The sequence below is a fragment of the Vulpes lagopus genome, chromosome 8 (genome assembly GCF_018345385.1).
Source record: "Vulpes lagopus strain Blue_001 chromosome 8, ASM1834538v1, whole genome shotgun sequence".
NCBI lineage: Eukaryota > Metazoa > Chordata > Mammalia > Carnivora > Canidae > Vulpes > Vulpes lagopus.
Window position 1 is genome coordinate 107,605,730 of NC_054831.1, and position 13,606 is coordinate 107,619,335.

The window sequence follows — 13,606 nt, forward strand, 5'->3', positions numbered from 1 at the left end:
ACTGCCCACAAGCAGGATGCAGGTGGGATGTCTGGAAAGTCTGGGAGCTATGCATTGATCCTGGCTCTCTAATCCCCCAACCATGCCAGAGAAACTCTTCCTTAGCCCTTTGAGTGGCATCATTCTGGACCTGGCCCAGGAGTGCCGATGGCTGTCGCCAGGACATCATGCTTTCCTTTCTGTAGTGCAGTGGACAGATGTAAGGGCTAGTCCTGAAGCTATGTGGATAGAATAGACAATTCTTGTTCCATGCCCAGAGATGCATCTAGCTCCCCAGAGCCTGCCAGGCCGAGGGAAGTCCCCCAGATTATACTGGTCTGCTGAAAGCTTCCCAGAGAGGTATCTAAAATCCCTTTCAAACTTCCTCTTTTCTCCTTAGGGACCAAGTTCAGAGCCTGAGGTGGAGGGGGCTTGGTCGTGGGGCTGCAAGCAGCTAACAAGGGCACAGGGGAAATGCAATTCCCAGGCTGCCTCTACACCTCACTACCAGCTGAGTCTTGGGGTGAAGACCCTGGATCTCTACTTGGGGTCATGAGACATCTTTTTCTAGCCTCCGTACTGTCCTCCAGGAGTTGGCAGGGGGCAGGTACAGGTAAGATACCATCATCTTTTCCCAGTCCCTGCAACACATGTGTGCATGCACACACAAACATAGACATGGGCCTGGCCTATTATTACTAGGTTTATTTCCAGTCAGGCTGAACTCTTAGGGAGATGAGTGATGCCACCATATACCCTCCGTCCTGCTGGAGAACCTGAGATGACATAGTCCAGCAGCCTGAGGCTTGGCTTCCTTTTCACAGATTAATGCCAAGGGGTCTGGTAGTTGACACGGCTGTGGAAAGAAGGAGGGCTGATGCAGGGGCCTCCAGGGTGTCCTGGGGAAAATCAGGCTGTCCTTCTGCAGGCCTGCCCCCCACCCCACCTTCCTGTCCTCAAGGCTCCGAAAACACAGCTTCTATCCTGCCTCTCCTGGCTCAAGAGCCTTCAACAGCTCCCTATTTCATTTTATTTATATAATTTCTAAGACTCTGCTTGACTTTCAAGTCCCCTCCCCTTCCAGTTTGCCTCATCTTTGTTTCTCATTGATCCCCAGTCCTGCCCTGCTTTACTTATTTTTCAAACTTTTAGTGCACTTACTCTGGCAGGCATTATATCATAGTAAAATATCAGAAAGTGTTCCCCTGTGTGTGCACAGGGTGGGTGAGAGAAGGTAGGCTTTCCATCAGTAACTATAATGCAATACTCTGCATCCTTATCAGATAGGGATGCACCTGTGGTGGCCCACCTTGAGGGTTTGAGCTGCAGGGGCGGGGTAGAGGGGCAGGGAAGGCTTGAAGGAGGATGGGACATCTAGGCTGGGCTTTCAAGAATGAGGAGGAAATTTCCAGGCAGAGAAGGAAGGATCATCTAGGCCCTGAAACAGCACCAGCAAAGGCCTGGTGTACTTGGGTGTACTGGTACTTTGGGTGACACCAAGGAATGTGGTACTGCTGTGGTGCAGGAAAGAGGGCTAGGTAGGTGGGAGATGGCCAAATGACCAAGATGCCTAACACCTTGCACTGTCCTGCTGGGAACAGGAGCCTCAGCCTCTCCCACCTACCCCCATTCTGGAAGGTGGACTTTAAGTTCTCTCTATCATGTTTCTTATATGTCTGTTTACTTCTCTGGCCCCTGATCTCCACCCGGTAAGCCCTCTCCTTTTGGCCCAGCCTGAGCCAAATTGGGTGGGACATGCATTCTGCTCCCATCTCTCAGTAGGCCACACCTTGGGCAGGTGCAGATCTCCCTGGAGGGAAGCAGCTCGGCACCCCCATATCACCCAGGAGGTACCAATCCTTGGGTGAAGTGGAGTGGAGAGGGGTCTGAGAATGGCCTGAGCCCCGAGGCTATCTGGGCACCGCCCCTTGGGGAGTGGCTGGGTGTGGAGCGGGGCGGGGTCATTCCCCTACCTGTAGATAGAGCCAAAGCGTCGGAAAGCGTTCCTGTGGAAGAAGAGGAAGGTGAGCCCGAGGTGGGGGCGACCCTCTCCGGGAACCTCATTCCCATCTCGGGAGGCGCCATCCCACCGGGAGGATTACATTCCACCCTTGTCCCACCTAAGGCCTCTACTCCGAAAGGGTGGGGTTGCCAGGGACTGGACGACAGGATGCACCGTTTGATGAGAATTAAACATCTATCCATTTTGAAACTGCTGTTTTCTTGTGGTGTATTGGAACCAAGCAGTTTTCCCGGGTCTCACATATTCAAGGGTCCCTAAATGTGCTCTGAGGAGAGTGGCCAAGCCCTCATCCTCCCTCCTCCAGGTATGGGGTCCTAGGGCTTGTGGTGTCACTTACAGGGAGTCAAAAGGCAGGGGCTTCTGTCCGTAGCGGTCCAGGCTGGGGTTCTGGTTGAGACAGTACTGGCGCGGGCCAGAGAAATGGGGGGGCAGTGAGCCGAGGGGGACACTGGCCCCCTCCCCGGCCCCCACAGCCCTCTCTGCCAGAGATCTTGGCCCTGGGGCCTGGAAAACTCTGCTCCGGGTGACCTCTCCCCTACCCCGCTCCGCGTGCTGGCCTCTCCTCCCCTACCTCCTGGCCCCCAGGGACAGGTCAGCGCGCAGATCTTCCTTACCCTCCAGTTCTGGGTCACCTCCGGCTTCAAGTACCGCACCGCGTAGCCGCTGAAACTCTCGCCTGCGGGGGGACCACCAGCCTCCAGCGCCCCGCCCGCCCCGCCCCCGCCCCGCCCCGCCCCCGCCCCTACTAGGCCCGCCCCCGGCCCAAACCACGCCCACACCTGTGGGAGAGCCAGTCCCACCTCCACTGCCCCGCCGGGACCCGCCGCGCCCCGCGCCCCTGCTCCCCCGGACCGGAACGCGCCCCGCGCTCGGCCTCCTCCCAGGGGGCTCCCTCCGGCGGGACCTGGCCCCTGCCCCCCCCCAGGACGAGCCCCATCTCTGTCCCTCTTCCCATCGCGGTCCTGCCCGCTCCAAGCGCCCCAGCTGCTCCTCCGCTTCCCCGCGGTCCTTGTCGCAGCCCACCCGATGCCCCCCGCCGCAGCTGGAGCTCCGGGTCTCCCCCAGCCCCTCCCCGAGGGCATCCTCCGGGCCCAGGAGACTGACCCTTCCTGCTCCGGCAGGGCAGCTTGAACTCGCCGGCGGCGGACACGAAGCGGGACCAGTCCTCAATGGCGCGTGTGAAGCAGGGCCAGTCCAGCCGGTTGATGCCTGGAGCAATGGGTACCAGCTTTCCCTCGCGGTACCTGTTGCGGAGTTTCTGGCCAGTCGCCGTGATGTCCTGCCGGGGCCATGGGAGTCAGGAACGCGTGGGTAGGTGCAGAAGCTTGGCGGGGGGGGGGGGGGGGCGGGGGCGACCCAGTCCATCCTATAGACCGCAACTGACATCTTGGCCCGTCTGACCTAGGTGCCTGGCCCAGAGCCCGAGAAGCCCCCTAAAGGACATGGGAAGGGGGGAAGGGGCCCAAGCAGGCGGCTGAAGAACCCGAGGCACTCTGGGGCTGGGCGCACGCAGGACCTTCACATCCTCTCTCCTGAGCAAACCCAGGGAGGTCCAGGAGCAAAGGACACTTACCAAGCAATGCAGGGGTTTGTTGGGGACACCCAAAAGTGTGAAGTGGGCATTGTCAAAATCATCTGAAAAAGAGAAAGAAGAGATGTCTCCTCCATCAGCCCGTTGTGCACCCATTCAGGAGATCTTTGGCCCACACTGCTTCAAAAGCTTTTGGGAGTTTTTGACAACTTAAAAAAAAAAAACAAGATAAGATTTTACTTTTTTTAAAAAAAGATTTTATTTATTCATGAGAGACACAGAGAGAGAGGCAGAGACATAGACAGAAGGAGAAGCAGGAGAACTCTGGGATCACGCCCTGAGCCGAAAGCAGACACTCAACTGCTGAGCCACCCAGGTGTCCCTAGATTTTTACTTTTACAGCTGATAAATTCCAAGTAGTTCAAAGATTTCAATGTAAAAGAATGAAACCATGAAAGTACTAGAGGAAAACATGTAAATTCCCTTATAACCTTGGGGTGGGGAAGGCCATACCAACTCACTCACAATCCAATAGCCAAAAAGGAAAGATTGATGACTTTGACTACATAAACATAAACTTCTGCTCAGCAAAACTGACAAGAATCAAAGGACAAATGGGGGAAAAAATATTCCCGTTTAGTTTACAGATGGAGCAATTGCCCTAAGAATTGCTAGAAATCGAGACAAGAAAAGAAAAATGGGCAAGCCATATGCATAGGTGGTTCACACACAAACACAAGGAGTGCAGATGGTCCCTAAAACATGTGAAAAGACACTCAGCCTCATTCACAATAAGATGAATGCATATTCAAACTACATTAAGATGCCAGTATTTGCCTATCAGATTGGAAACAATCCAAAAGTTAGTGCAGTTATCGGAAACAGTGACACTGCCCTAACATTGCCAGAGGAGGTATAAATTGATTCCAGCCTATGGAAAGCAACTGGCATTATCTATCAGGAGTATGTGAGTATAAATTCATATACCTTTGGACTTAATAGTCCTACTTCTGGGAATTTATCCCACATTACTGGTGTATGACTGGCAAATGATGTGGGTAAAAGATCTGCCCATTTCAGCATTGTTTGTAGCAGAGAATGATGAAACAGCTCAAGTGTCTGTCATTAAAGGACTCATTAAATACCCTATGATACCTCCTTACTAGGCAGCTACTTAAAATAGAGGAAGTTCTCCATACGAGACCCTCCAAGATGCATGAGAATATATGCTGTATGCTATCTTTTGCTTGAAAGCCTAAAACTGAGATGATGGAGGCAGAGAAGAATATATATTCAGGTCACCACCTTAACCAAGTCATCAAACTTTGCATCATGAATAGTGGGCTAATAGCATTACCTGTCACCTGCTGAAGCATTAGGGCAAACATGGCATCCGTCACCTGTGCAAGATTCTGGCCAGCAATGTTTTACCTGGCTAACCAAGCCTGTACACCTAGTTTCTAGTTTACAGAAAACAATTATGGTAAACAACATTGTAAGGAAACAATCACTCAAATTCACAACGTAGGACTGTATACAACATAACTGTTTTGAACTCTAAAGAAGTCGATATTAGGGAAAAATGGAAAGTGGGTGGACTATTTCAGACCACAAAGGATACATAACCACCAGTTGCAGTGCACAATCCTAGATTGCAGCCTGGTTCCAGAAAGATTTTAAAGCTATAAGACATCTTTAATGGTCATTTGGGACATTTTAATATGGAGCAAAGAGTAGGTGCTATTATTGTTAACTTTCTTAGATGTGAAAATGGTATTATGTCATATAGGAGGTTGTCACTGGGAACTGCTTGCTGAAGTGTGTGTGAGTGTGTGTGTGTGTGTGTTAGAGATGAACCAAATAAAGTAATAGATTAACTGGAGAAGGTGGAAGGCACTGGGTGTCCATAATATTATCCTTTCAACTTTTCTCTATGTTGGAACATATTTATAACAAAAAGTTGGGGAGCAAAAGAATATATGTTTGTATTCATATTGGTAAATAGTGTAAGGGTATGTTAGAAACGGTGGTTACCTGTAAGCACAGGTGGGTTGCAGTGGAGGGAGATGTACATTGTTACAACATTTTGAATTTTGAACCTGTGACTCTATTACTTTTTCAAAGGATTTTGTTTATTTGAGAAAGGAAGAGCACGAGTGCAGGGGGTGGGGGGCGGAGGGAAAGGGAGAAGCAGACTCCCTGATGAGCAGGGAGCCTGACTCAGGACTCGATCCCAGGACCCTGAGATCATGACTTGAGCTGAAGGCAGACATTTAACTGACTGAGCCACCCTATTACTATTTATTTATTTATTTTTCCTCTATCACTTTCTTAAAAAGCATATGCTTGCAATAAAATACATATCTAAATCAAGAGCTTTCCCTAGAAATCTAGATTCCTGACTTCCAAGAGAAGCCAGGAAATTGGAAGAAATGTGCTGAGCCTTCCCACGCAGCAGTCATCGGGAGCCCCATGGCTGTTCCCCCTTAGAGGGCCAGGTGTGGGGGCTCCACTTCACCTTTCATCCCTCCCTCCTCACTGCTTCCCCACCCACCTCCAGCACTTCCCATGTTGGCCCCCCAGGGCTCTGCATGGGACCTCTAGAGATCTCCATGCAGTCTATGATACATTTGCCGCATTTGTCACCTGAGCTGGAAACTGGGTATGGTTCCAGACTTCCTACTCTTGCCCCTCATCCACGCTGCTACCAAATCCTGTCTTTATCTCCTAAATACCTTCCCGAGCCCTCTCCAGTGGCCAACACACTGTCACTCCTTCCTGAAGACTGTGGTCGCTCCCTGTCATACTACCCAGCCCCCATTCATCTTTGGTCTCTTTGGGCCATCCTCTACCTCTCCACCCCCAGATTGCTCAGACCTCATTCCTACTTGAAGTCTTCAGAACTTCCCCTGTGCCTCCAAGGTCCAGGCCTCTGAGCTTAACAACAGTTCCCCCATCCCCAACCCTGGCTCTTGCTGCCGTTCCAAACTTGTCCTTTGGCCCTACCAAACCCCTCAAGGTCCCCCAACACCTGGGGCAGGTTTTGCCTTCCAGGCCCCCCCACCCACACTGACCCCTCTAGCTAGGATACCTTTGTTTCCCTGATTCCCCAGGAACATCAGGCACAAAGCAAGTGCTTAATAAATGTGCTGAAAATGAAAATGTATTCATTCACCCATCCATCCATTCATTCATTCACTCACAGGCACCCCCACCTCTACACCCAAGCTCCTCAGTAGATGAAGGGCTCTTCCTCGGGTGCATGCAGCCTTTTCATCCCAAAGGCTCTTCTCTCCTGTCCACAGCTCATTCATGGCAAGTGTGAGGAGGGTCTTTCTCTTCCCTTTCCACACAGACAGCACATCGGACAGAAGACCTCACTATCGCTTTATGATCATCCCTAGCACCCCGACTACTGACTTCACACTTCTCTCTCCAAGAGTAACCACCATTATAGTATTGTTGAGCAGGTACTATATGCTTGGCACAACTTTAAGTGCTTCTCTTAGCTTGTTTATTTTTAAATTTAAATTCAATTAATTAACATATAGTATATTATTAGCTTTAGAGGTAGAGGTCAGTGATTCATTGGTTGTATGTACCACCCAGTGCTCATTCCATCACACCCTCCCCTCCACCAACCCTCAGTGTGTTTCCTACGATTAAGAGTCTCTTATGGTTTGTCTCCTTCTATGATTTTATCTCTTTTTATTTTCCCCTCCTGTCCCCTATTCTCTTAGCTTGTTTCAATCTCACCATAATATGAGGCAGGCCCTGTTATCCCATTTTCCTAATAAGAAAGCAGAGGCTCAGGCCTGGGCAGGTCCCCTCTCCCACCTCCCTAACCCCTCACCCTCCCACCGTGCTTCCGGGTGTTCCCTCCACCAGGGCTCTCCCCCGAAACCACCCACCCCTTCCCCCAAGGCCCAGAGGCAGCCAGGTGGCTGGACCTTTGCGGCAGTAGGTGGTGGACTGGCAGTGCTCGTCGGAAAGGCAGGCCCTGACCGAGTCCATGTCCATGCGGCGCAGGCTGGGCAGGGCCGGGTGGTAGAGCTGCTGCTTCACGCCAGCCAACTGGTTGCGTGTCCGCTCCACAGGCAGCAGAATGGCCGGGGAGGCATACATGTGCGTGGAGCCGTCATCCCAGGGCACCAGGTCGATGATGCGGGCCATGGCTGGGGAGCAGAGACACCCCGACCCCAACACCCTTCTATAGGGTAGCACAACCCTGGCCCTGCAGATTTGTTTTCTTGTCCAACACGACTACCCAGAGCTGGGGGCTCCCATGCGATATTGGGGGCATTCAGACTCACGCCCACCCATGCACACACGATTTGCTAAGGGCTCTGATGGGTCAGTACAGGGGCTATGTGGTTGGGGATGGTCTAAAAGAGGATGCATGGGAGTCTATTCTTAATTCGTGAACAGCAAGTGGTTTCAGGATTTAGCTCAGTTTGCCTCTGGGTAGCTAATTATGGACTTCTGGCCTTAGCTAAAGTATCTGGCATTTACTCAAAATTCTACAGGGAGGCATAGGAAAGTTTTAAATCAGGGGCGAGGCATGAGAGATAGGGACTAGAAAAACATTGCTGGTTACTCAGCACCTCCCTTTAAAGAGTGGCTATTCCCATGGCTTTTCAGTCATTGAAACTTCAGTGAGAATTTGTTGAGTCAGCTTGCTTTCTGCCTGACCCAGTTAGACGTGTGAGACGGAGGTGAGTGGTAGGTGGGTGGGAGGAGCGAGGACCTCAAATGGTGGAAGAGCAGGGAGAGGGCAAGGTGACTGGCCCTGGGGAAGCTGTCTTAGGGTGCGGGCCTGCCTGGGGGGGACGGGAAGTGGGGCAGGGACAAGAGGACACAAAGGACTCCTTGCTCCTCACCCTCCGACGGTGGCTACCTGGTTTGCAGGTGCACAGGTCTGTGAGGGTTCTCTGCTCTTCCGACTGCTCAGTGGGGAGAAGAGGCAGGGAGATGGGCTGGCCCCAGCACCTCATACAGTAGGAGAATAAAGGAACATTCTGCAGAGAGACAATGCCCATTGCCACCTGATTGTGAGGGAGCCTCCTCTTCCTCGGCAACCCTGGCAACGGTAGGCTCCCAGGAGAGGAGCCAGCTACCTGGGGTGTTGTGCACTGGCTACCACTTTTGGCTTTCCTGAAGGTTGCTGTCTTCTAGGCCTTAGCTCAAGCCAGGTGTGTTGAAAAATGTCAGACAGGAAGCAGGCCTCCCTGGAGGTGGCCCTGCCAGGGCGAGCCAGGGCATGCTGTGTGATCCCGGGCTAGTCACTATCTCTCTCAGGGCCTCACACGGCTCTATGTCAGGCAAGATCCTAGGCCCTGGCATGCAGGGTGACTGTGAGCCCTCCTGCAGACTTGAGAGCAGAGGGTACTGCCCTGCCTGCCAGCCCTTGGGTCTCCAGGGGTGGTGATTAGCAGTAGTCAGTATCCAGGGTCAGCATAAAGGGATCAGAGAGAGTGGTGGCCTCAGCAGGCTAGGGATTAACAGGTGATATCCTAGCCCTGGCCCCTTGTAGGCCTAGAGCCTCCCTCCCTCCTTCTTAGGAAAGAGAGGTCATGAGTGCCTAAGCCCGGCACGAAAGCCCTGGGACCTGCCCACCACCCCAGTCACAATTATTGGCAATGGACCTCAAGGGTGAAGAGACCCTGGGGAAAGTCTAGCTTATTTGCCTGTATTGGTATATGCTCCGCAGACACCTGCCCAGGTGCTGAGGCTGCTGGGTCCTGGAAGACACCCCTTGTGAGGGTCACCCAGGATCTGGCTTCCTAGGGGCTCTACCTCCAGGACTGCATACAGCTCCAGACAGCATCCTCAAGCCCCACCCCTTAGAGAAAAGTTTCCCAGGATTGCCTCTATTCACCACCCCACTCCCAATTTGTTTTTGGTTCTTTAAAAGTTATAAAATACAACAAATGCAGCAAGTGCAAAAGTATATAATGTAACTAATAATTTATAAAGTGAGAGTTCAGATCAAGACAAGAGGTACTACTTTGCAAAACAGATTAGCAGATTAGCAGTTTCTGGCACATAAAATTACTACACAACACAGCAATTTTACCCCTAGGAATCTTCCCAAGAGAACTGAAAATGTCCACACAAAGACTGGCATGCAAATGTTCATGCCAATTATTTCAAATAGCCAGTAGGTGGGAACAACCCAAGTGGCCATTGACTGGTGAGTAGATAAACAGACTGTGGTATATCTCTTCCATGGGTTACTCAGGAATTGAAAAGAATGAAGTACTAATACATGGTACCCTGTGGGTGATCCTCAAAAACGTTATGCTTAATGAAAGAAATCAGACACAAAAAACACTACACATGTTGTATGATCCATTTATATAAAATGTCCAGAAAAGGCCAATCTGGGGGGCGGTGCAGATTGGCAGCTGTCTAGAGCTGTGGCTAAGGATGGGAGTGATGCCCATCAAGCATAAAGGGCCTCATCGGGGCGATGACAATGTTCTCAAACAGGATGCCTAGCTCGGTCAATATTAAAAATATAAATTATACCTCGGGAATTTGTTTTTAAAAATTTTTTAAATTGATGTCAGCTAAAGAAAGCAAGAAACAGGGAGGGCCCTGCTGCCTCCTAGAAGCTCCCACACACCCCTTATCCATCCCAACCCCCTGCAAGAGGTAACTGCTCTCTAGCTGTAAAACATCATCACTGCTTTTCTTGGTCATCTTACTACCCATGTTTGCAGCCATGGACAAAACAGGCTAATTTTGCCCCTTTTGAGCTTTGTATATTGGGATCATCGGAGTCTTGAGTCTGACCCCTTTCCCTCATGTACATGAGGGTCATCCAAACTGGTGTGCGGCCAAAGTATGTTCATTTCTTTTCCCTAGAGCCGCTTACTCTTCCCCCAGGCACATCTGACTTTGCCTGCTCTCCAGAGGCTCCGCTGCCTCCAGGTTGATCAGCCTAGAGAGAGGGGCACAGGCCAAGCCTCACTCATGCAGGGTCCCATATAATCACCCCTTCCCAAGCACCTCACTCCCCTTGGCTTGCAGGACCCTCACTTCCTGCTCCTCTTCCTCTTCTCAGCCTCAAAATGTGCTACAGGATTCTGTGTCCCCTTCTCTTTAGCTGCATTGCATTTCCCAGGGGTTCTCAATCTGTCCTGGGGCTTTAAACAGCATCTACTGCTGAGCTAATAGGTCCAACATTTCCATCTTCCCAAACTTCAGACAGATGCACAGACACACACACACACACACACACACACACACAACTCTGCCACCTACTGCACATTCCCATTTGGAAGTCTCTTCAGACATCTTACTAGAGTTCGTGAGTTCCCCTGCCCCCCAAAACTCTTCCCCCCACCTCGCAGCCCCAGCCTTCCTCTTTTAGGTAAACGGTATCATCTGCCACCCAGTTGCCTGAGCTATACCCTCAACACCTCCTGGTCTCTGTTCCCCTGTCCCCACCCGCTGCCATCTCTGCATGGGCCTCTGTCAAGCCGGGGGCAAGGGTGATTATCACTGAGGACATAGGCCATTGCCTGCAGGCCGGGCAGAGCTGAAGAGCTTGCTGTTCACAGGTACCATGAACTTGCAGGCCACAGGTACTTGCAGGCCACAGGTACCATGGGAGGAGCCCTCATCCCCTGCAACCTGATGTATTTACAGAGGAGGCACAGGGCCAGCTTGAGCTCTGCCATTGGTGTTCAGCCTTGCTGGCAGAAAGAACATTCTCCCATGCCAGCTACCTTGGGAAGTTGCAGAAGACTCAGGGCCGGAGAGATTCTGCTTGAGTCCTGGCTCTGGAGCTGGAGGCTGGGGTGCCTCCGGCCACTGATGATTGAGAGTTGACAAGCCCTTGCCACCTAGAATCTCCCAGGATCACGTGGGGACATGAAGCTCTTATTCTTCCACTGGCCACTCTGTGGCTTGCCCAAAGTATGTGGGACACTGGATCCCTGGAACCTGGAGAGGTCCCCTGGCAACTCATGGTGTCCCAGTGAGGGCCACATGGGGCTCCTTCCCTGGGGCCTAGATCCCTGTTGGCCCCTGGAAGGTTGCTGCTGGCTGCCTGGCCATCGAGCTCCTGTCTTCCACCGCCACCTCCCCACCCCTGTTGGGCACCTGCTAATCCTTTGCACACGGCCCCTGTCCCGCTGCTGCCAGTTAATCCCCCCTGTGTCTGAGAGATGAGCTGCAAGTGACAGGGAGAAGGCAATTCTTGGCTGGTGGTCGGCATCTGAGCAAGTAAGTCAGGATGATGTGGTGGCTCAGTGGGACCTCTGGTGGGACGCCCATGCTCTCCTTCTAGCAAGGCATTTAGATGTGGAGAATAGGGAAAAGCTGGAAACCTGGAGCTTCCCTCTCCACCTGTGGTGCTCAAACCTTAGCAAATCCTCAAGGCAGCTTGTGACATGCAGATTCCAGGCTCCACAGAGGGTTGAGAGGAGCAGAGGAATCTGTGTTTTCACTAGCTTCCCAGAAGATTCTGAAAGGCTGGTGTCCCAGCACCATGGTTACCCTGGGCTTTCAGCTCCCCCTTCCCACCTTTGCCCGCCCTTATCACTGTGGAGTCAGTAGGGACATGCAAATATGTCTTTGCCAGAGGAAATGGCTGGGTCAGGGGGAAGAAGAAAAATTGGGAGTGGGGAGGGCTTCCCTGGTCATTTCCAGAAGGTTCAGAAACACAAACAGAACTGCTGCCCACTGGGAAAGGGTCTGTAGGACTGGCCTGCGGCAGCCAGCCCTGAACATGTATCAATACCATGGAGAGTAGATGTGGGGCATCTGGAGTTCAGCAAACCTGAGTGTGTCTCAGCTTGGTTGCTTGCCGACTGTGTCACTTCGGGCAAGTCTACCAATCGCTCCATGCCTCTGTTTCCTTAGCTGTAAAGTGGTAGCCCTTAACTTCCTGAGGCTGGTGGCCGGTGGGGACAATGAGGATGAGTGTGATCTGGGGTAAAGGACACTTAGCTTCATTTGGGCTCTTGGGGCTATTTGGTGTAGGCCACATCTGTGGAATCCACCATCCTAAACACAGGGTCTTGGGCTCTCCCAGCCTTGGAAATCCCTGTGTCTGCACCCCAACCCAACAAAGACATGGCAGACCGGAAGGGCTAACGTCTGGCTCAGGTTCACCTTTTTTTTGTTTTTTTGTTTTTTTAAAGCTTTTTTATTTATTTATTCATGAAATACACACACACACACACACACACACACACACAGAAACAGAGGCAGAGACACAGGCAGAGGGAAAAGCAGGCTCCTTGCAGGGAGCCCAACATGGGACTTGATCCCGGGTCTCCAGGATCAGGCCCTGGGTCGAAGGCAGCGCTAAACCGCTGAGCCACCTGGGCTGCCCAGGTTCACCTTTTCGGATGCCGAGTCAGGGATCTGATTTTCCCACCCGGAGGTCTGCCCCTCACCATGGCCTCTCCTAGGGGAGCTGGACTGCTGAGGCCAGAGCAGGGACAGAAGTCAGGGCTGTGAGTAGAAGGGCAAGTGTGGGGACTGGCGGACTGGGGCAGGGATCCTGGGCCCTCTGCCTGTCATTTTCAGCGTGGGGTCAGGGTCTCTGGCAGAGGAGAGACAGAGACACCTTCTATCATGTTGGGCATCGCCTTTGAAGAGCCTTTCGAGGGTGTAAGTTTGCACATACTGACCTGTGTGGTGCTCGCTGGGCCAGGCCTGTCCATAGGGATTTAGTAGTGAGTGCAGAGCCCCCCCACTGTCTCCAGAAGGGAAATGATGCCAGAAACTGAACCCGTATAAGGTAAGGCTGAAATACCCCAGTACATCTTGAAAAGGGATTTGACTATCATTTTATCTTAAACATTTTTAAATCATGAAAATAGGTTAACATTTATGTTAAAATATTTTCCATTCATATGCTGTTCATAATGTATTTTTAAAAATACATTAAATTAAATACACGATATTCTAAAATTGATGTTTTTGCTTGACACCAAATAATGATCACAGCCAGCACTTTATTAAGTTCTCAGTGTGTGCCAGTCACGTTTGTATCACGTTATTTTATCCTCACAATCCTCTCCACAAGATAGGTTCTGTAACATCCCTGCTTT

At 51.5% G+C, this 13,606-nt stretch overlaps 1 protein-coding gene across 1 annotated transcript; it reads right to left on the reverse strand.

Annotated features, from left to right (window-relative positions):
- Positions 1-205: 205 nt before the first annotated feature.
- LOC121497895 (testis, prostate and placenta expressed) lies at positions 206-7,721 on the reverse strand. Its single transcript, XM_041767658.1, has 7 exons — positions 7,484-7,721; positions 3,576-3,637; positions 3,107-3,281; positions 2,617-2,678; positions 2,340-2,404; positions 1,953-1,985; positions 206-835 (listed from the first exon to the last, which is right to left on the reverse strand). Exons 1-7 carry the CDS (start codon positions 7,704-7,706, stop codon positions 805-807), a joined length of 651 nt encoding a protein of 216 aa, XP_041623592.1. The 5' UTR covers positions 7,707-7,721; the 3' UTR covers positions 206-804.
- Positions 7,722-13,606: the final 5,885 nt, after the last annotated feature.